The sequence below is a fragment of the Sminthopsis crassicaudata genome, chromosome 3, assembly GCF_048593235.1.
Source record: "Sminthopsis crassicaudata isolate SCR6 chromosome 3, ASM4859323v1, whole genome shotgun sequence".
NCBI classification, from domain to species: Eukaryota; Metazoa; Chordata; class Mammalia; order Dasyuromorphia; family Dasyuridae; genus Sminthopsis; species Sminthopsis crassicaudata.
This window is the reverse complement of record NC_133619.1, coordinates 192,269,964-192,287,408: the sequence shown is the minus strand read 5'-3', so window position 1 is coordinate 192,287,408 and position 17,445 is coordinate 192,269,964. Positions and strand designations below refer to the sequence as shown.

Sequence of the window (17,445 nt, the reverse complement as noted above, 5' to 3'; positions counted from 1 at the left end):
AAAAATAAGAAAGGAAATTTTTGTGGGGAGTGAGGAATTTGGGGTTAAGTGGCTTGTCTAGGGTCATATTATTAGTAAATATTAATTTTCTGAGGTCAAATTTGAACTCAGGTCTTCCTGAATCCAGAGATAGTGCTCGATGCACAATACCACCTAGGTACCTCAAGAGGAATAATTTCTTAAAATGACTCTACTTTCAAAATATATACAAGAAGTCAGAATAAATGTCAGATAAGAAAGAAACAAAGAGATGATCCAGTCCAACCTTTTCATTGTATAGGTAGCAGGGAACATAGCCTAAGTATTATGCCTGAATGTGGTCCTAAAATAAAACATGTACTGAGTTTCTCCTGCCAACTTTGGGGAACATGTGATAGTGCTAAAGAAATTGAACATTTGGAAGGAAAAAAAGCTAATCTTATTAGCTATTGAGCAGGAAGAAGCACTGACTCATTAGACATTAAAAAGGTCAAAATTTCATCCTTTCTCTCTTTTCCTTTGACTCAATGTGTAGCAAGTAGCTGTCCCTTACTGAGCTTCCTATGACATGAAGATGTTGTGGGTCTGCTTCCCTGAAGCTTCACTGGAAACTGAAAGTTTCTTACTGCGTGCCTCACGCTATCACCAGCCTTCGGACGTCTCCGGACCCGCTCCAGAGACAGGAGCGGGGAATAAGCAAACAGAGAGCCAACGTGTAGCAGAACTGGTCTTTATTGTCTGCACCCAAAATGTCTCCCCGAGCTGCCGCTGGCTATTCCTCTTATAGAGGTTGTCGGACCCTCCCCGAAACCTCCAATCGTGGGCGAGGCCAGCTCCCTTATCAATGCCTAGTCGGGTTTCTCCTTTTATGGCCAGGCGACTCATAGCTCTACGCATCCACAGACATGTAGCTCTATTAATCAACCCGGAGCAACATTCTGGAGTTGACTGACATTAGGGCGGCTCCCTTCCGCACAGAGAAGATCGGTTCTAGGCCCTTTACAATTCCCCCTTTTTGTTTAATAAGAGGGCGGTATAATACAGCCATCACAACTCGGAAGGACATAAATGGGGGTAGAGCACCAGGAATATCAATTATGAAAAATATCAAAATAGAAAATATCCAGAGCACCAGAAATGGAAATACAAATAGATAATATCGAAATACATATACAACATTAGGCTCATTGATCAGGGGTTGATTACAAATCTCCTTTGGCATTTAAGACATAAGATGCCTTCAGTTCTGTCAGAGACCGACATAGTGCAAAAAGTATGGCTCGAATTATCAAAGGCAAAAAACACAACATTAACAGTACAAGGACTAGGGCAACACACCCGAGAATTAACCAATGAATTACATTGTGATAGTCAAGCCCATTCAACCATGCCATCAACGAGGAGGTTGATTCCTCCCATTGCTTATTGAAATCAATTGTCACATTCTCCAATCCATTTATAATTTTGTCAAGGGCCATTAATTCATTTTGTAAAGACGTTTGCATAGAAGCATTACGTAAAAGACGTTCAAGATATGCATAATCAGAGGAATTATATAACACAGGTAATATACAAAGGCACGATATAAAAAGCTACAAGTAAGTTTCACATATCAGGACAACAAAGCTTGTTGTTTCACTAACTCCAAGGAAACATATTTCAGTTGAGTTATTTGAGAAATCAGCATAGAGTCTATGGCCTCCTGGTGTCTCCAGGCCAAGTCATTTTCAGTCATGTACTTCTGCAGCTTCTCCGCCACAATAGTTAATTGTGTATTCAGTTCTCTTATCTGGAATTCCTCTGCGATACTCAGAGCCAAGGCCGCCAGTGATAAAAACATACTGCCACCTTCCCGTTTTCCTCTATGGTGCAGATTTTTCAACAGTCCTTGAAGAACCCCTTCTGCTTTGGTTATCTTATAGTTTGAGTTCAAACATATCAGGAACAATGCATTACCCAGAGTCCACAATTGTCCTTCAAAGCTATAACACAATGTACTATTTGGAAAAACTCCCCCTCTACAAGTGGAATTCTTGTTGCCAAAAACCCGATGCCATTGGGTAAAAGTCAACTCCCTGTCCTGATTATTAGATATATGTAACTGCATTTTTATCCTTTTTGTAACTAATCCCACTTTCCACAGATGTGGCTGTAGGACATGATTAGAATAGAATACAGGAGCAATCAGTTGAGTGTGAGAATCGGCATTCCGATCCCAAAACGTCAAGTTCACAGTGCCATCTTGCAAAGATATGCTTTTCCTCATTAGTCCTGTACTGCATTCCCTTAATTGCCCAAAAACTACACCCAACTTTGAGTCTATACAACTCGGCAAATCAGTACGTCTCTGTCTCACAGCATTCATTGTATTTTTCCCATGTATTTCCTTCATCTGTACCATCATACTGGTACTTATATTATTTAACTCATCATTACTGTGTAACAGATGACTTCTATTCAGCCTTTTCATGGTTGCACACCAATCATTCTCTTGTCCCTCAAGAACTATGCACAGTGGCAAGTGGGTTGTCATAAAAGTTAGGCTGTCTTTACTTTGTTTAAACATTTGAGGTTGTCGCTCTGGGTACCCTGGGTGAATGTGTGAGCCTACCAAGAATGAGCCATTACCAGTCAATTTTAAAGGGATACTTTCATGAACCCATGTCATCATTCGTAATTTGGGAAGATTAGGAGTTATAGCCCAATGAGTTGGTGCCTTAGCCGCATGTAGAGTATACATTGGAATCATACCCTTGCCATCTTGTTTCTTACCCTCCGAAGGAGGGCGTGGGGTGATAGGGGGACTCTTCAATAAAAATATAACCCCACTGTTAAAGGCTAAGGTCTTTTCCCCAATTTCATTGGTGATAATCGCGTCATAGCAGGATGCCCTCCAGGTATCATTAACTCGCTCAACTGACACTATCAAACATATTAAAAAGGCTGCACCGTCAAATGACTGAATGCTACCTTTAAAAGGGAAGCAAGTCTGAATCTGATTAACCCTAGAGTGTTTAAAGCAGGTAGTATTTTTCCCTAGTAAACTTCCAAACCTTTCTCCAAAATCCTTCTTCCAAACTCTATGCGGCAGCACCAGCAGTTCGGTAGGATGTTCATGTAGAGGACCATTAATTATAACTGAAATATTCGTAATTGCTAGTGTCAGAACTATCTTCCATAGGTGATTCTGAATATGCCCTTCCACTATGGGTGTTGGTGCAACCAGTACCGGTGCCTCATCTGTCTCCCCATTCCAAAAGCTGATATTAACTTCTGGCAAAAAGGGCCCTTTACGAAACACGCCCGTGGAACAACTGATCAAAGGTGAAAATAAAGGCGAGTTCATAACCGGGGTACAAGGGGGAAGGGGACTTTCAACTTTATCTTCTATCTCATGTTCTACGTGGGGAACAGCCAACATCTCAACTATCATCTCACTAGTCAAGTCATTTAGGTCGCTCGTTTTGTGGGATGATTGCTTAATTCTAAAAGGTTCCAGCATAATGCATGAACTTATCTTTAAGTTATATGTCAGGCATAAAGGGACATCCCGAGTAATGAAAGTGAGCTTCTTAAAATGTTCCTTCCATACTTTTGATTCTTTGTACACCCCCATCCCTTCCAAAAAGGAAACATTTCCTAACGTGGCTAATGGTATAGGCTGATGACGCCAAGTGACCATTTGAAAACTAGACAAATCTGCAATCATATTTCTCTCCTCACTCTTCACCCCTCCTATCAGGCTACTTAATCCTAACAACATGCATGCAATTTGATTCATTTGCATTTGAGTTTCTCGTCTTCCTTCTCTTCTCTTTGCTCGTTAGGTTCGGTTTTTTCCATTTCTCCTCCTTTCTCCTCTGCCCCGATGGATTCGTCTTCTTTTTCTCGTACCAACCTGGTCCTTCTGATCGGGATCCATCTTTTCTCCTTTTCCCCTGTTGAGACACAAACAAATCCTTTGCCTCTCACAATAACTTTGTAAGGGCCTTTCCAAACGTTATTCTCATCTTTATACATTATCTTTTCCAATCTTAATTCTTTGGAATTATTTTCCTATTTTTCTGTCATTGATTTTCTTTCTGGTTTATTACCCATGGTATTTTCAACTAAAGCCTTCATGGCTGGGGTTAATCCCTCATCGTCAAATTTCAAAAAATTGATAGTGAAGAGAGCTTTATCAATATCTTGTTGAGTTATTTTCTTGCATCCCATTCCCCCTTTTTGTTTAATGAGCATAGTTTTTAAGGTTCTGTTCATTCTAGTTAATTTTCTTATCATGTCTATAGACAAAGAAGGATTTTTGCCAAAAAATTATATAAGGGTTTGGCACATACATCTGTGCAGGTGCGGGGTACGGAAGGGCTTCACTAGTTGACTCATTCCGTATCGTCTGTATCTTGACAGTTCTTTATTAATTGTCTATGCCCAGGGAGGGAGCCACTCTTCTCTGGAGCACAAACATCTCTAGGAATGGCTAGTTCCTAGCATCTAGTGTCAAAAATATACAGAGTTCATAGAACGGTCAAGTTCCCATAATTTGGAAGCTGAGGCCTGTTATATTTGAGTGAGTTTATAATCCTAATATGAAATTTTAAATTTCTTAATCATTTGGCCTTAAGATCACGAAAATAATAAGAGGACTGAGCTAGTGGGGTGAAATTAGAGTAAATTAATTTCATTTTCCAATACATATGACAATTACACATACATAATTACAAAAAGAACAATAATAATAATATGGGTATGGCTAAACTATTAAAATAAATGGTAGCGCTACCTGATCTAAATAAGAAATCATACCAATGGTGGTTAGTACCCGATGTTACTAAATGAGAGGCCTCGATAAGTTGTCCTGCAGCTATAAGAGTCTGTATTTGATGTTCATTTAATGCGCACTGATAAGACTCTAATAGTTTCTTCATAACTTAAGATCTGTTCAGGATATCCATATATATGAAGTAAAGCAAAGTAATCAGGTAAGACAAAAGGTAATACATGAAATTAACACATAACAGCCCATATCTTAACTTGACAATACACAATAGTTCCAGTATACCAAAAAAAAAAGTACACATAGCATTTTCAGGTCATTGTTTTTCCATGCTTCTGGTAAATTAAACATATAATCCCACATTGCAACAATCTCTGAACATTTTCTTTTTGTATCTAGGTATACATATTTTGTAAAGAGCATTTGGTCCACTTAAATAATTTACTTATATTTCCAGTAAAACCCAAACTAGTAATAATACTATCATCAAAAATCTGTAGAAATTGGCCTTGAGGGGGGCGGAGCCAAGATGGCGGAGAAGAAACACACAACTCAGTGAACGTCCTCACTCCCTCACAACCAATTAGATAAATTAAGTCTCAGAATTAGCTCAGGACTGATAGATACCACAAGGACTGGAAGCACGACTTACCAGCTGAAGAGAATCTGGAGTTTCAACAGGAAAGGTCAGTTCTCAGGGGAGGAATAAGAGAGACCAGCACAGACGGTGGGGTAGGGGCACACTGCGCCCATTGAGCTGGGAAGGGCTCTGGGATCAGAGAAGCCACTGAGGTAAAGGAATCTGGCACAGGCTGTTAGCTCTTCTCTGCTAATTATTTAGCAGTTCAGAAGAGAAAGCCAAAATATTTTAAAACTCAAATTTGATTTTCCCCGATCCTGGGGGTGACTCAGCAGAACTCTTGGCACCAGGGGGTGTGGCCTCAGCTACCTCCTGAGAATAGTTAAGAGATTGACAAGTGGGTGGATACGGCCCAAGGCAACACACACTGCCTAGCTTAGCTGGAGGGAGTGGAACTCAGCTCCAGGAAGTCCCAGAGAAGCGGAACCTTTGAACTAGGGACCGCGGTTTCTGGCAGACACTTCCAGTTTGAGCACAGGGGCTTCTCACGTCACCTGCTGCAGACATCCACTCCCCACCCGGACACATAGGCTGGGCTTCGTGCTGTCTTCACTATTCTACGCCCTCGAAGCACAGTAGTGCTAATCACCTCTGAGGCACTTCCAGGGAGGGGGTGGGGAACTCTCTCCCAGAGCTCTCTCTTAGCTCAGGCGCAGGGGCCGCTGCATCCATCCAGTCTGGGAGGAAGCTGGTAAAGAAGTAAATAATTTCCTACCCCAGGGACAGACCCCAAAACATTTTTTTAAGTATGAGCAAAAAAGCTAGAAAAACTATAGATTCCTTCTATACAGAGAAAGAGCGGGTATCCAACCCCGAGGAAGTTTACAGCAGAGAATCAGCAGACAACAACCTAAAGGGGAACGATTCCTGCCCCCCATCACATAACTCTCTCCTAGAAGAAGCTCTTAAAAAATTGAGGGAGAAATAAGAACCATATGATCATCTCAATAGATGCAGAAAAAGCATTTGACAAAATCCAACATCCATTCCTACTAAAAACTCTTGAGAGTATAGGAATAAATGGATTATTCCTTAGAATAATCAGGAGTATATATTTAAGACCGTCAGTAAGCATAATATGCAATAGAAATAAACTGCAACCTTTCCCAGTAAGATCAGGAGTGAAACAAGGTTGCCCACTATCCCCATTACTATTCAATATAGTACTAGAAACGCTAGCCTCGGCAATAAGAGCCGAGAAAGAGATTCAAGGAATTAGAGTAGGAAATGAGGAAATTAAACTATCACTTTTTGCAGATGACATGATGGTATACTTAGAGAACCCCAAAGACTCTGCTAAAAAGCTACTAGAAATAATTCAAAATTTCAGCAAAGTGGCAGGATACAAAATAAATCCACATAAATCCTCGGCATTTTTATGTATCACTAACAAAATGCAACAGCAAGAGATACAAAGAGAAATTCCATTCCAAACAAATGTTGAGAGTATAAAATATTTGGGAATCCATCTACCAAAGAAAAGTCAGGAATTATATGAGCAAAATTACAAAACACTTGCCACAAAAATAAAATCAGATTTAAATAATTGGAAAGACATTCAGTGCTCTTGGATAGGCCGAGCGAATATAATAAAGATGACAATACTCCCCAAACTAATCTATTTATTTAGTGCTATACCAATCAGACTCCCAAGAAACTATTTTAATGACCTAGAAAAAATAACAACAAAATTCATATGGAAGAATAAAAGGTCAAGAATTGCAAGGGAACTAATGAAAAAAAACTCAGAGGAAGGTGGTCTAAGTGTACCTGACCTAAAGCTATATTATATAGCAGCAGTCACCAAAACCATTTGGTATTGGCTACGAAATAGACCGGTAGATCAGTGGAACAGATTAGATACAAAGGACAAAAAAGGGTACATCTATAGCAATCTAATCTTTGACAAACCCAAAGATTCCAACATTAGGGATAAAAATTCATTATTCGGAAAAAACTGTTGGGAAAACTGGAAATTAGTATGGCAGAAATTAGATATGGATCCACACTTAACACCATATACCAAGATAAGATCAAAATGGGTCCATGATTTAGGCATAAAGAGGGAGATAATAAATAGATTAGAGGAACAGAGGATAATCTACCTCTCAGACTTGTGGAGGAGGAAGGAATTTATGACCAGAGGAGAACTAGAGATCATTATTGATCACAAAATAGAAGATTTTGATTACATCAAACTAAAAAGTTTCTGTACAAATAATACTAATGCAAACAAGATTAGAAGGGAAGTAACAAATTGGGAAAATATTTTTAAAAACAAAGGTTCTGACAAAGGTCTCATTTCCAAAATATATAGAGAACTGACCGTAATTTATAAGAAACCGAACCATTCTCCAATTGATAAATGGTCAAAGGATATGAACAGACAATTCTCAGAGGAAGAAATTGAAACTATATCCACTCACATGAAAGAGTGATCCAAATCACTACTGATCAGAGAAATGCAAATTAAGACCACTCTGAAATACCACTACACACCTGTCAGATTGGCTAAGATGACAGGAACAAATAATGACAAATGTTGGAGGGGATGTGGGGAAATTGGGACACTAATACATTGCTGGTGGAGTTGTGAAAGAATCCAGCCATTCTGGAGAGCAATCTGGAATTATGCCCAAAAAGTTATCAAACTGTGCATACCCTTTGACCCAGCAGCGCTACTACTGGGATTATATCCCAAAGAAATACTAAAGAGCGGAAAGAGACATATATGTGCCAAAATGTTTGTGGCAGCTCTTTTTGTTGTAGCTAGAAACTGGAAGATGAATGGATGTCCATCAGTTGGAGAATGGTTGGGTAAATTGTGGTATATGAAGGTTATGGAATATTATTGCTCGGTAAGAAATGACCAGCAGGAGGAATATAGAGAGGCCTGGAGAGACTTAAATCAACTGATGCTGAGTGAAATGAGCAGAACCAGAAGATCACTGTACACTTCAACAACAATACTGTATGGGGATGTATTCTGATGGAAGTGGAAATCTTCAACATAAAGAAGATCCAACTCACTTCCAGTTGATCAATGATGGACAGGGGTAGCTGCACCCAGAGAAGAAACACTGGGAGGGGAATCAAAATTGTTAGCACTAATATCTGTCTGCCCAGGTTACATGTACCTTCGGATTCTATTGTTTATTGTGCAACAAGAAAATGATATTCGCACACATGTATTGTACCTAGACTATATTGTAACACATGTAAAATGTATGGGATTGCCTGTCGTCGGGGGGAGGGAATAGAGGGAGGGGGGGTAATTTGGAAAAATGAATACAAGGGATAATATTATAAAATATATATATATATATATAATAAAAAAAAAAATTGAGGGAGATCGAAGAAAAATGGGGAAAGGAAAGGGAAGTTATGATAGAGAATAACAACGTCCTGAAATTGGAGTTGGAAAAAATAAAGAATTCACAGGAGATGCAGGGAAACAAAATTAGTGATTTAGAAAAGGTTAAAAAAACACAGGAAAGTAGGATTTCTGAATTGGAAAAGATAAAAAAGTCTCAAGAAAATAGAATTTCTGAATTGGAAAAAGAAAATAATTCTCAAAAAAAAAAATTAGGGAAATGGAAAAAAATTCAATAGAGCAAAATAATTCATTTAAAAACGAAATTGGGCATTTACAAAAAGAACTAAAAACTGGGAAAGAAGAAAATAACTCCTTAAAAGTCAGGATGGAACAAATAGAAATGAATGATTCACAGAGAACCCAAGAATCAGTCAAACAAAACAAAAAAAATGAGAAGCTGGAGAACAACGTCAAATACTTACTGGGAAAATCTATAGACCTGGAAAATAGATCTAGGAGAGATAATCTGCGGATCATTGGACTTCCAGAAAACTATGACCAAAAAAAGAGCCTAGATTCTATTTTACAGGAAATTATCAAAGAGAACTGTCCAGAGATAATAGAAACAGAAGGGAAAGTAGATGTGGAAAGAATTCATCGAACTCCTTCTGAAATAGACCCTAAAAAAAGAACACCACGGAATATTGTGGCTAAGCTGCAGAATTACCACACAAAGGAGAAAATCCTGCAAGCAGCTAGAAAAAAACAATTTAAATACCAAGGTGCCACAATAAGGGTCACCCAAGATCTGGCTGCCTCCACATTAAAAGATAGAAGGGCCTGGAACCTGATATACCGTAAGGCAAAAGATCAAGGACTGCAACCAAGAATGAACTACCCAGCTAAGTTTAGCATCTTTTTCCATGGAAGAAGATGGTCATTCAATGAAACAGAGGAATTCTATATGTTTCTAAGAAAAAAACCAGACTTAAACAAAAAATTTGATCTACATCCACAAGACTGAAGAGAAACAGAAAAAGGTACACAGAACCCTTGAGAACTGTAACTCTGTTGTGGGTATATAAAAAATACTCAAGGATAATTTGATTTTACTGATATAAAAGAAAAAAAGGGGGGTGTAGTAAAGGGAAGGAGGTCGGTTCAGAAAAAGGGGAAGGAGTGATAAAAAGAGGGAAACTACATCCCAGGAAGAGACATAGAAAATATACCATATCTGAGGGAACTTAGTGAGGGGGAGAATCATTGTGTGAATCTTACTCTCATCAGAAGAGGCTCAAAGAGTAAATAATTAACATATTTGTTTTTCAGAGAATTTTCTCTCACCTCATTAAAAGGGGGGAGAGGAAAAGGGAAAAGGAAAAGGAGAATAAGTGAAGGGACTTGGAGGGAGGGGGGAGGGATCCTAAAAAAAAAAAAAGAGGGAGGGTTGCGCGTCACAAGGGGGGGTCTGTAAATTAAATATCGGGGAGGGGGATCAGGGGGGTCAAGGGAAAAAAGCAGAATCTGGGGATAATACGATGGCAGGAAATACAGAATTAGTAATTTTAACTGTAAATGTAAATGGGATGAATGATCCCATCAAACGGAGACGGATAGCAGATTGGATCAAAAAGCAGAACCCTACAATATGTTGTCTACAGGAAACACACTTAAAGCAGGGAGATACATACAGAGTAAAGGTAAAAGGTTGGAACAGAGCCTATTATGCTTCAGGTAAAGCCAAAAAAGCAGGGGTAGCTATCCTTATCTCAGATCAAGCAAAAGCAGAAGTAGATCTCGTTAAAAAAGATAAGGAAGGAAACTATATCCTGCTGAAAGGTAGCATAAATAATGAAGCCATATCAATACTAAACATATATGCACCAAGTGGTATAGCATCTAACTTTCTAAAGGAAAAGTTAAGAGAACTGCAAGAAGAAATAGACAGTAAAACTATAATAGTGGGAGATCTCAACCTTGCACTCTCAGATTTAGACAAATCAAACCACAAAACAAACAAGAAAGAAATTAAAAAAGTAAATAGAACATTAGAAAAACTAGGTATGATAAACCTTTGGAGAAAACTAAATGGCAATAGGAAGGAATATACTTTCTTCTTAGCAGTTCATGGATCCTATACAAAAATTGACCATATATTAGGACATAAAGATCTCAAAATTTAATGTAGGAAGGCAGAAATAATAAATGCCTTCTTCTCAGATCACAATGCAATAAAAGCTACATTCAGTAAAAAGTTAGGGGTAAATAAACCAAAAAGTAATTGGAAACTGAATAATCTCATCTTAAAGAATGACTGGGTGAAAGAGCAAATTATAGAAACAATTAACAATTTCACCCAAGATAATGATAATGATGAGACATCATATCAAAATCTTTGGGATGCAGCTAAAGCAGTAATAAGGGGAAATTTTATATCTTTAGAAGCTTATTTGAAGAAAATTGAGAAAGAGAAGATTAACGAATTGGGCTTACAACTTAAAAGGCTAGAAAAAGACCAAATTATAAACCCCCAACCAAAAATTAAACTCGAAATACAAAAATTAAAAGGAGAAATCAATAAAATTGAAAGTAAAAAAACTATTGAATTAATAAATAAAACCAAGAGTTGGTTTTATGAAAAAGCCAATAAAATAGATAAACCTTTGGTAAATTTGATCAAAAAAAAAGAAAGAGGAAAATCAAATTGATAGTCTTACAAATGAAAAGGGGGATCTTTCCACCAATGAAGAGGAAATTAGAGAAATAATAAGGAGTTACTTTGCCCAACTTTATGCCAATAAATTTGATAACTTAAGTGAAATGGATGACTTCCTCCAAAAATATAGGCTCCCTAGATTAACAGAGGAGGAGATAAATTGCTTAAATAGTCCCATTTCAGAAAAAGAAATAGAACAAGCTATTAATCAACTCCCCAGGAAAAAATCCCCAGGGCCAGATGGATTCACATGTGAATTCTACCAAACATTTAAAGAACAATTAGCCCCAATGTTATATAAATTATTTGAAAAAATAGGGGATGAAGGAGTCCTACCAAACTCCTTTTATGACACAGACATGGTACTGATACCTAAACCTGGTAGATCGAAAACTGAGAAAGAAAATTATAGACCAATCTCCTTAATGAATATTGATGCTAAAATCTTAAATAAGATATTAGCAAAAAGACTTCAGAAAATCATCTCCAAGATAATACACTATGATCAAGTAGGATTTATTCCAGGAAGGCAGGGCTGGTTTAATATTAGGAAAACTATTAATATAATTGACCATATTAATAATCAAATTAATAAGAACCATATGATCATCTCAATAGATGCAGAAAAAGCATTTGACAAAATCCAACATCCATTCCTACTAAAAACTCTTGAGAGTATAGGAATAAATGGACTATTCCTTAGAATAATCAGGAGTATATATTTAAGACCGTCAGTAAGCATAATATGCAATAGAAATAAACTGCAACCTTTCCCAGTAAGATCAGGAGTGAAACAAGGTTGCCCACTATCACCATTACTATTCAATATAGTACTAGAAACGCTAGCCTCGGCAATAAGAGCCGAGAAAGAGATTCAAGGAATTAGAGTAGGAAATGAGGAAATTAAACTATCACTTTTTGCAGATGACATGATGGTATACTTAGAGAACCCCAAAGACTCTGCTAAAAAGCTACTAGAAATAATTCAAAATTTCAGCAAAGTGGCAGGATACAAAATAAATCCACATAAATCCTCGGCATTTTTATATATCACTAACAAAATGCAACAGCAAGAGATACAAAGAGAAATTCCATTCCAAACAAATGTTGAGAGTATAAAATATTTGGGAATCCATCTACCAAAGAAAAGTCAGGAATTATATGAGAAAAATTACAAAACACTTGCCACAAAAATAAAATCAGATTTAAATAATTGGAAAGACATTCAGTGCTCTTGGATAGGCCGAGCGAATATAATAAAGATGACAATACTCCCCAAACTAATCTATTTATTTAGTGCTATACCAATCAGACTCCCAAGAAACTATTTTAATGACCTAGAAAAAATAACAACAAAATTCATATGGAAGAATAAAAGGTCAAGAATTGCAAGGGAACTAATGAAAAAAAACTCAGAGGAAGGTGGTCTAAGTGTACCTGATCTAAAGCTATATTATATAGCAGCAGTCACCAAAACCATTTGGTATTGGCTAAGAAATAGACCGGTAGATCAGTGGAACAGATTAGATACAAAGGACAAAAAAGGGTACATCTATAGCAATCTAATCTTTGACAAACCCAAAGATTCCAACATTAGGGATAAAAATTCATTATTCGGAAAAAACTGTTGGGAAAACTGGAAATTAGTATGACAGAAATTAGATATGGATCCACACTTAACACCATATACCAAGATAAGATCAAAATGGGTCCATGATTTAGGCATAAAGAGGGAGATAATAAATAGTTTAGAGGAACAGAGGATAATCTACCTCTCAGACTTGTGGAGGAGGAAGGAATTTATGACCAGAGGAGAACTAGAGATCATTATTGATCACAAAATAGAAGATTTTGATTACATCAAACTAAAAAGTTTCTGTACAAATAATACTAATGCAAACAAGATTAGAAGGGAAGTAACAAATTGGGAAAATATTTTTAAAAACAAAGGTTCTGACAAAGGTCTCCTTTCCAAAATATATAGAGAACTGACCATAATTTATAAGAAACCGAACCATTCTCCAATTGATAAATGGTCAAAGATATGAACAGACAATTCTCAGAGGAAGAAATTGAAACTATATCCACTCACATGAAAGAGTGTTCCAAATCACTACTGATCAGAGAAATGCAAATTAAGACCACTCTGAGATACCACTACACACCTGTCAGATTGGCTAAGATGACAGGAACAAATAATGACAAATGTTGGAGGGGATGTGGGGAAATTGGGACACTAATACATGGCTGGTGGAGTTGTGAAAGAATCCAGCCATTCTGGAGAGCAATCTGGAATTATGCCCAAAAAGTTATCAAACTGTGCATACCCTTTGACCCAGCAGCGCTACTACTGGGATTATATCCCAAAGAAATACTAAAGAGCGGAAAGAGACATATATGTGCCAAAATGTTTGTGGCAGCTCTTTTTGTTGTAGCTGGAAACTGGAAGTTGAATGGATGTCCATCAGTTGGAGAATGGTTGGGTAAATTGTGGTATATGAAGGTTATGGAATATTATTGCTCGGTAAGAAATGACCAGCAGGAGGAATACAGAGAGGCCTGGAGAGACTTAAATCAACTGATGCTGAGTGAAATGAGCAGAACCAGAAGATCACTGTACACTTCAACAACAATACTGTATGAGGATGTATTCTGATGGAAGTGGAAATCTTCAACATAAAGAAGATCCAACTCACTTCCAGTTGATCAATGATGGACAGAGGTAGCTACACCCAGAGAAGAAACACTGGGAGGGGAATGAAAATTGTTAGCACTAATATCTGTCTGCCCAGGTTGCATGTACCTTCGGATTCTAATGTTTATTGTGCAACAAGAAAATGATATTCACACACATGTATTGTACCTAGACTATATTGTAACACATGTAAAATGTATGGTATTGCCTGTCGTCGGGGGGAGGGAATAGAGGGAGGGGGGGTAATTTGGAAAAATGAATACAAGGGATAATATTATAAAATATATATATATATATATATATATAATAAAAAAAAAAAAAAAAAGAAATTGGCCTTGATATTATAATGTATTTTGGTGGAGTAGGATCGTCGTGGGCAACTATTTGAGCATTTACAGTCAAAGCCTGAGAAACAGCTTGTCCAGCACTGCGCAGTCTGCTGGCCAAGATCTCAAAATCTATTGAATTAACTATACCGAAACCAGTTCCAGCACCACCAAATAAAGTGTCATACCAGGTTCTTTTCTTTCTAACACAATTCATCAAAGGAGGAAAAGTTACATTATTGGTACAAGTTTTAGGAACTCTTATGATTGATGGAGGATGTTTTGTAGGAGGGGGAGGTGTCAGTAATAGATATTTTATCTAATAATGAGGTTTCAATACCGCTATCAAGATTTTACATGCACAGTTTATCAGTTGCTTTTCAATGTTTGTCTCAGCTTGTTCTCTGCATTCAGTTGGGAAGTCACACCCTCAGAGTCCACTCTCTTTCCTATGTAGCACTGCTGTATCTGGATCTGGAACAGTCCTTTCCAGCTCAGGGTCAGCTTGTCCTCCTTCCATGTCCTAACCAGGACCCCGTCTCCAAGCTAGAACTCATGCACTGTTGAAACCCTAAGGGAGGAGTCTGAACAATAAGCCTGTTTAGTTGTAAAGTTTTCAGATGTTAAAGTAAAGACATAACATATTTCCTTAAAAACAAATCCTTGGTTTCAAATATTGGATATAAGGAAGAATTTTGAATCCCTTTAAATCAGTTTGCTTTCTTCAACCAGAAACAGCTGCAGCTTCCTATTGCTGCTCTACCCCTGCAAAAATACGTTCCGTCTCACAGTCACCTCTCCGTGACTACCTTTTCCAACAAGTTCCTTCTTTTCCCCACTGATTTCTTCTTGAAATCATTTGCTCCCACTAATAAATCCTTCTTAAATCACCTTTATTCTCCTGTCCCATCTCTCTGTTTCTCTCTTCCTAATGCCTACTTGCTCAAACTTTCTCTGGCATACTTTAAACACTTCCAAACCAATAACTCTTCTGACTAGATGCTTCATTTAAACTATTAATTAATTTTGCAAATCAATCTCTCTTGTCCCTTTTCTTTAATCATTTTTTTTTAAACTTTAAACTTCAAGATTCATAACCCATAATGATAACAAATTACCCAATGTTTCAGAAGCAAACCAAATAGTTTTTTTTTTTTTTTCTTCTGCCTGAGTGCTTCAAGGCCACTAGTAAGAAGCTTCCCAGGCGGTATTAAGCAGATAAGATTGTAATGCCATTACTCCCCTTTAGCAGGCTTTGAAAATCTGCTTTTCAGAGAAAACTTTCCCACCAGTTTAAAATAGTCAAGTTTTTTTTTTTCTTTTGTTTTACTTACAAATTGGTACAACAGGTTAAAAAGTTTAAAATCACAAACAATTTTTAAGACCAATACATTTTGAACCACTCTGAAAGAATTACTATTCTAAATGAATTTCAATTTCCACAATTCAGCCTGTTATTTTTCTAAGCCTGTAACACAGAGGCTGAATTCTTATCTCTTATGAGCTTGCTAACTTTTAACACAGAACAAAAAATTCAAAGCAGACAAACATACACAGACAGACACAGAGCTCTATTTTTTCTATCCAGGCTCTGCATGCTTTTAAGTTAAGATCCACTCCATTCTTTTTACGGAGTTTATATAGCTATGAAGCATATACTCCTGAATCTGTTGGCTCGATATGGGCTTTAACTATTTTTTGTCCCATGCCTCATCTAACTGCGTCTAAGCAGTCAGGCTGTTTGCTTCTTCTTGATTCTAAAAATCAAGGAGCGCGTCTTTCTACTTACCTTTCCTTGTTCCAGCGAATACACTGCCCAGGTCCCTGTTCAAGGTGCCACTTGTTGTGGGTCTGCTTCCCTGCAACTTCACTGGAAACTGAAAGTTTCTTACTGCGCGCCTCACGCTATCACCAGCCTTCGGATGTCTCCGGCCCCGCTCCGGAGACAGGAGCGGGGAATAAGCAAACAGAGAGCCAACGTGTAGCAGAACTGGTTTTTATTGTCTGCACCCAAAATGTCTCCCCGAGCTGCCACTGGCTATTCCTCTTATAGAGGTTGTCGGACCCTCCCCGAAACCTCCCATCGTGGGCGGGGCCAGCTCCCTTATCAATGCCTAGTCGGGTTTCTCCTTTTATGGCCAGGCGACTCATAGCTCTACGCATCCACAGACATGTAGCTCTATTAATCAACCCAGAGCAACATTCTGGAGTTGACTGACATTAGGGCGGCTCCCTTCCACACAGAGAAGATCGGTTCTAGGCCCTTTACAGAAGGGAGGCACCTTTTCCTTTCTCTAGTATTATAGTGACTGTATAATAACTAAATAAAAGGTTTAGATGGCTAAGCCTAGTCCTTACATCCCTAGCTGCCTTTTTCATTTATTGTGACATAGATAGCTACATCATGGACAGGAGTGTTACATCTATGGGATGTTCATAGGATATAAGACTGCATCTGAACATAGACAACGATATCATGATCTTAAAGTGGACATATCTAGCCTTAGGGCACCCTTATGAACTCTAAAAGTCAGAGCTCTCTCAGTTGGAGCTGACAAGCAAGAGAAGTTTCTCTATTAGAAAGGACAACTACCAACAGGAGGACAAACAGAACCTCTAATCTGGTTTGTCAGAAAACATGGAACTGAAGGAAATTGTTTGGACAGTACAGAGTCAAGGTTGAATCTGATGCCACAGTCCCACATTAGTATTGCCTTTTTACTACTTTTTTTTTACTACTATTTTAGGCAGCAACTTCCTATGAGAGTATAAGAGGGATAATATTGTCAAGATATAGTTCATGGGGGCATGAAGAATTGGACACAATGACTGAACAACCACAAAAATGACTGATTTAAATGTTAGGTTAAAAGATAAAAAAAAGAATACATGCTATTAAAGCATGTGTGAGATATGATATAAGAAGAAGAAGTATATACATAGTTTATTGTAAGCATTTCGTCAATTTGGTATGCATAATGGATAATTGTGAGCAGGAG

At 37.8% G+C, this 17,445-nt stretch overlaps 1 protein-coding gene across 1 annotated transcript; it reads right to left on the bottom strand.

Annotated features, from left to right (window-relative positions):
* Positions 1-723: 723 nt before the first annotated feature.
* LOC141560946 (uncharacterized) lies at positions 724-16,678 on the bottom strand. Its single transcript, XM_074299788.1, has 2 exons — positions 16,236-16,678; positions 724-3,917 (listed from the first exon to the last, which is right to left on the bottom strand). Exon 2 carries the CDS (start codon positions 3,764-3,766, stop codon positions 1,592-1,594), a length of 2,175 nt encoding a protein of 724 aa, XP_074155889.1. The 5' UTR covers positions 3,767-3,917; positions 16,236-16,678; the 3' UTR covers positions 724-1,591.
* Positions 16,679-17,445: the final 767 nt, after the last annotated feature.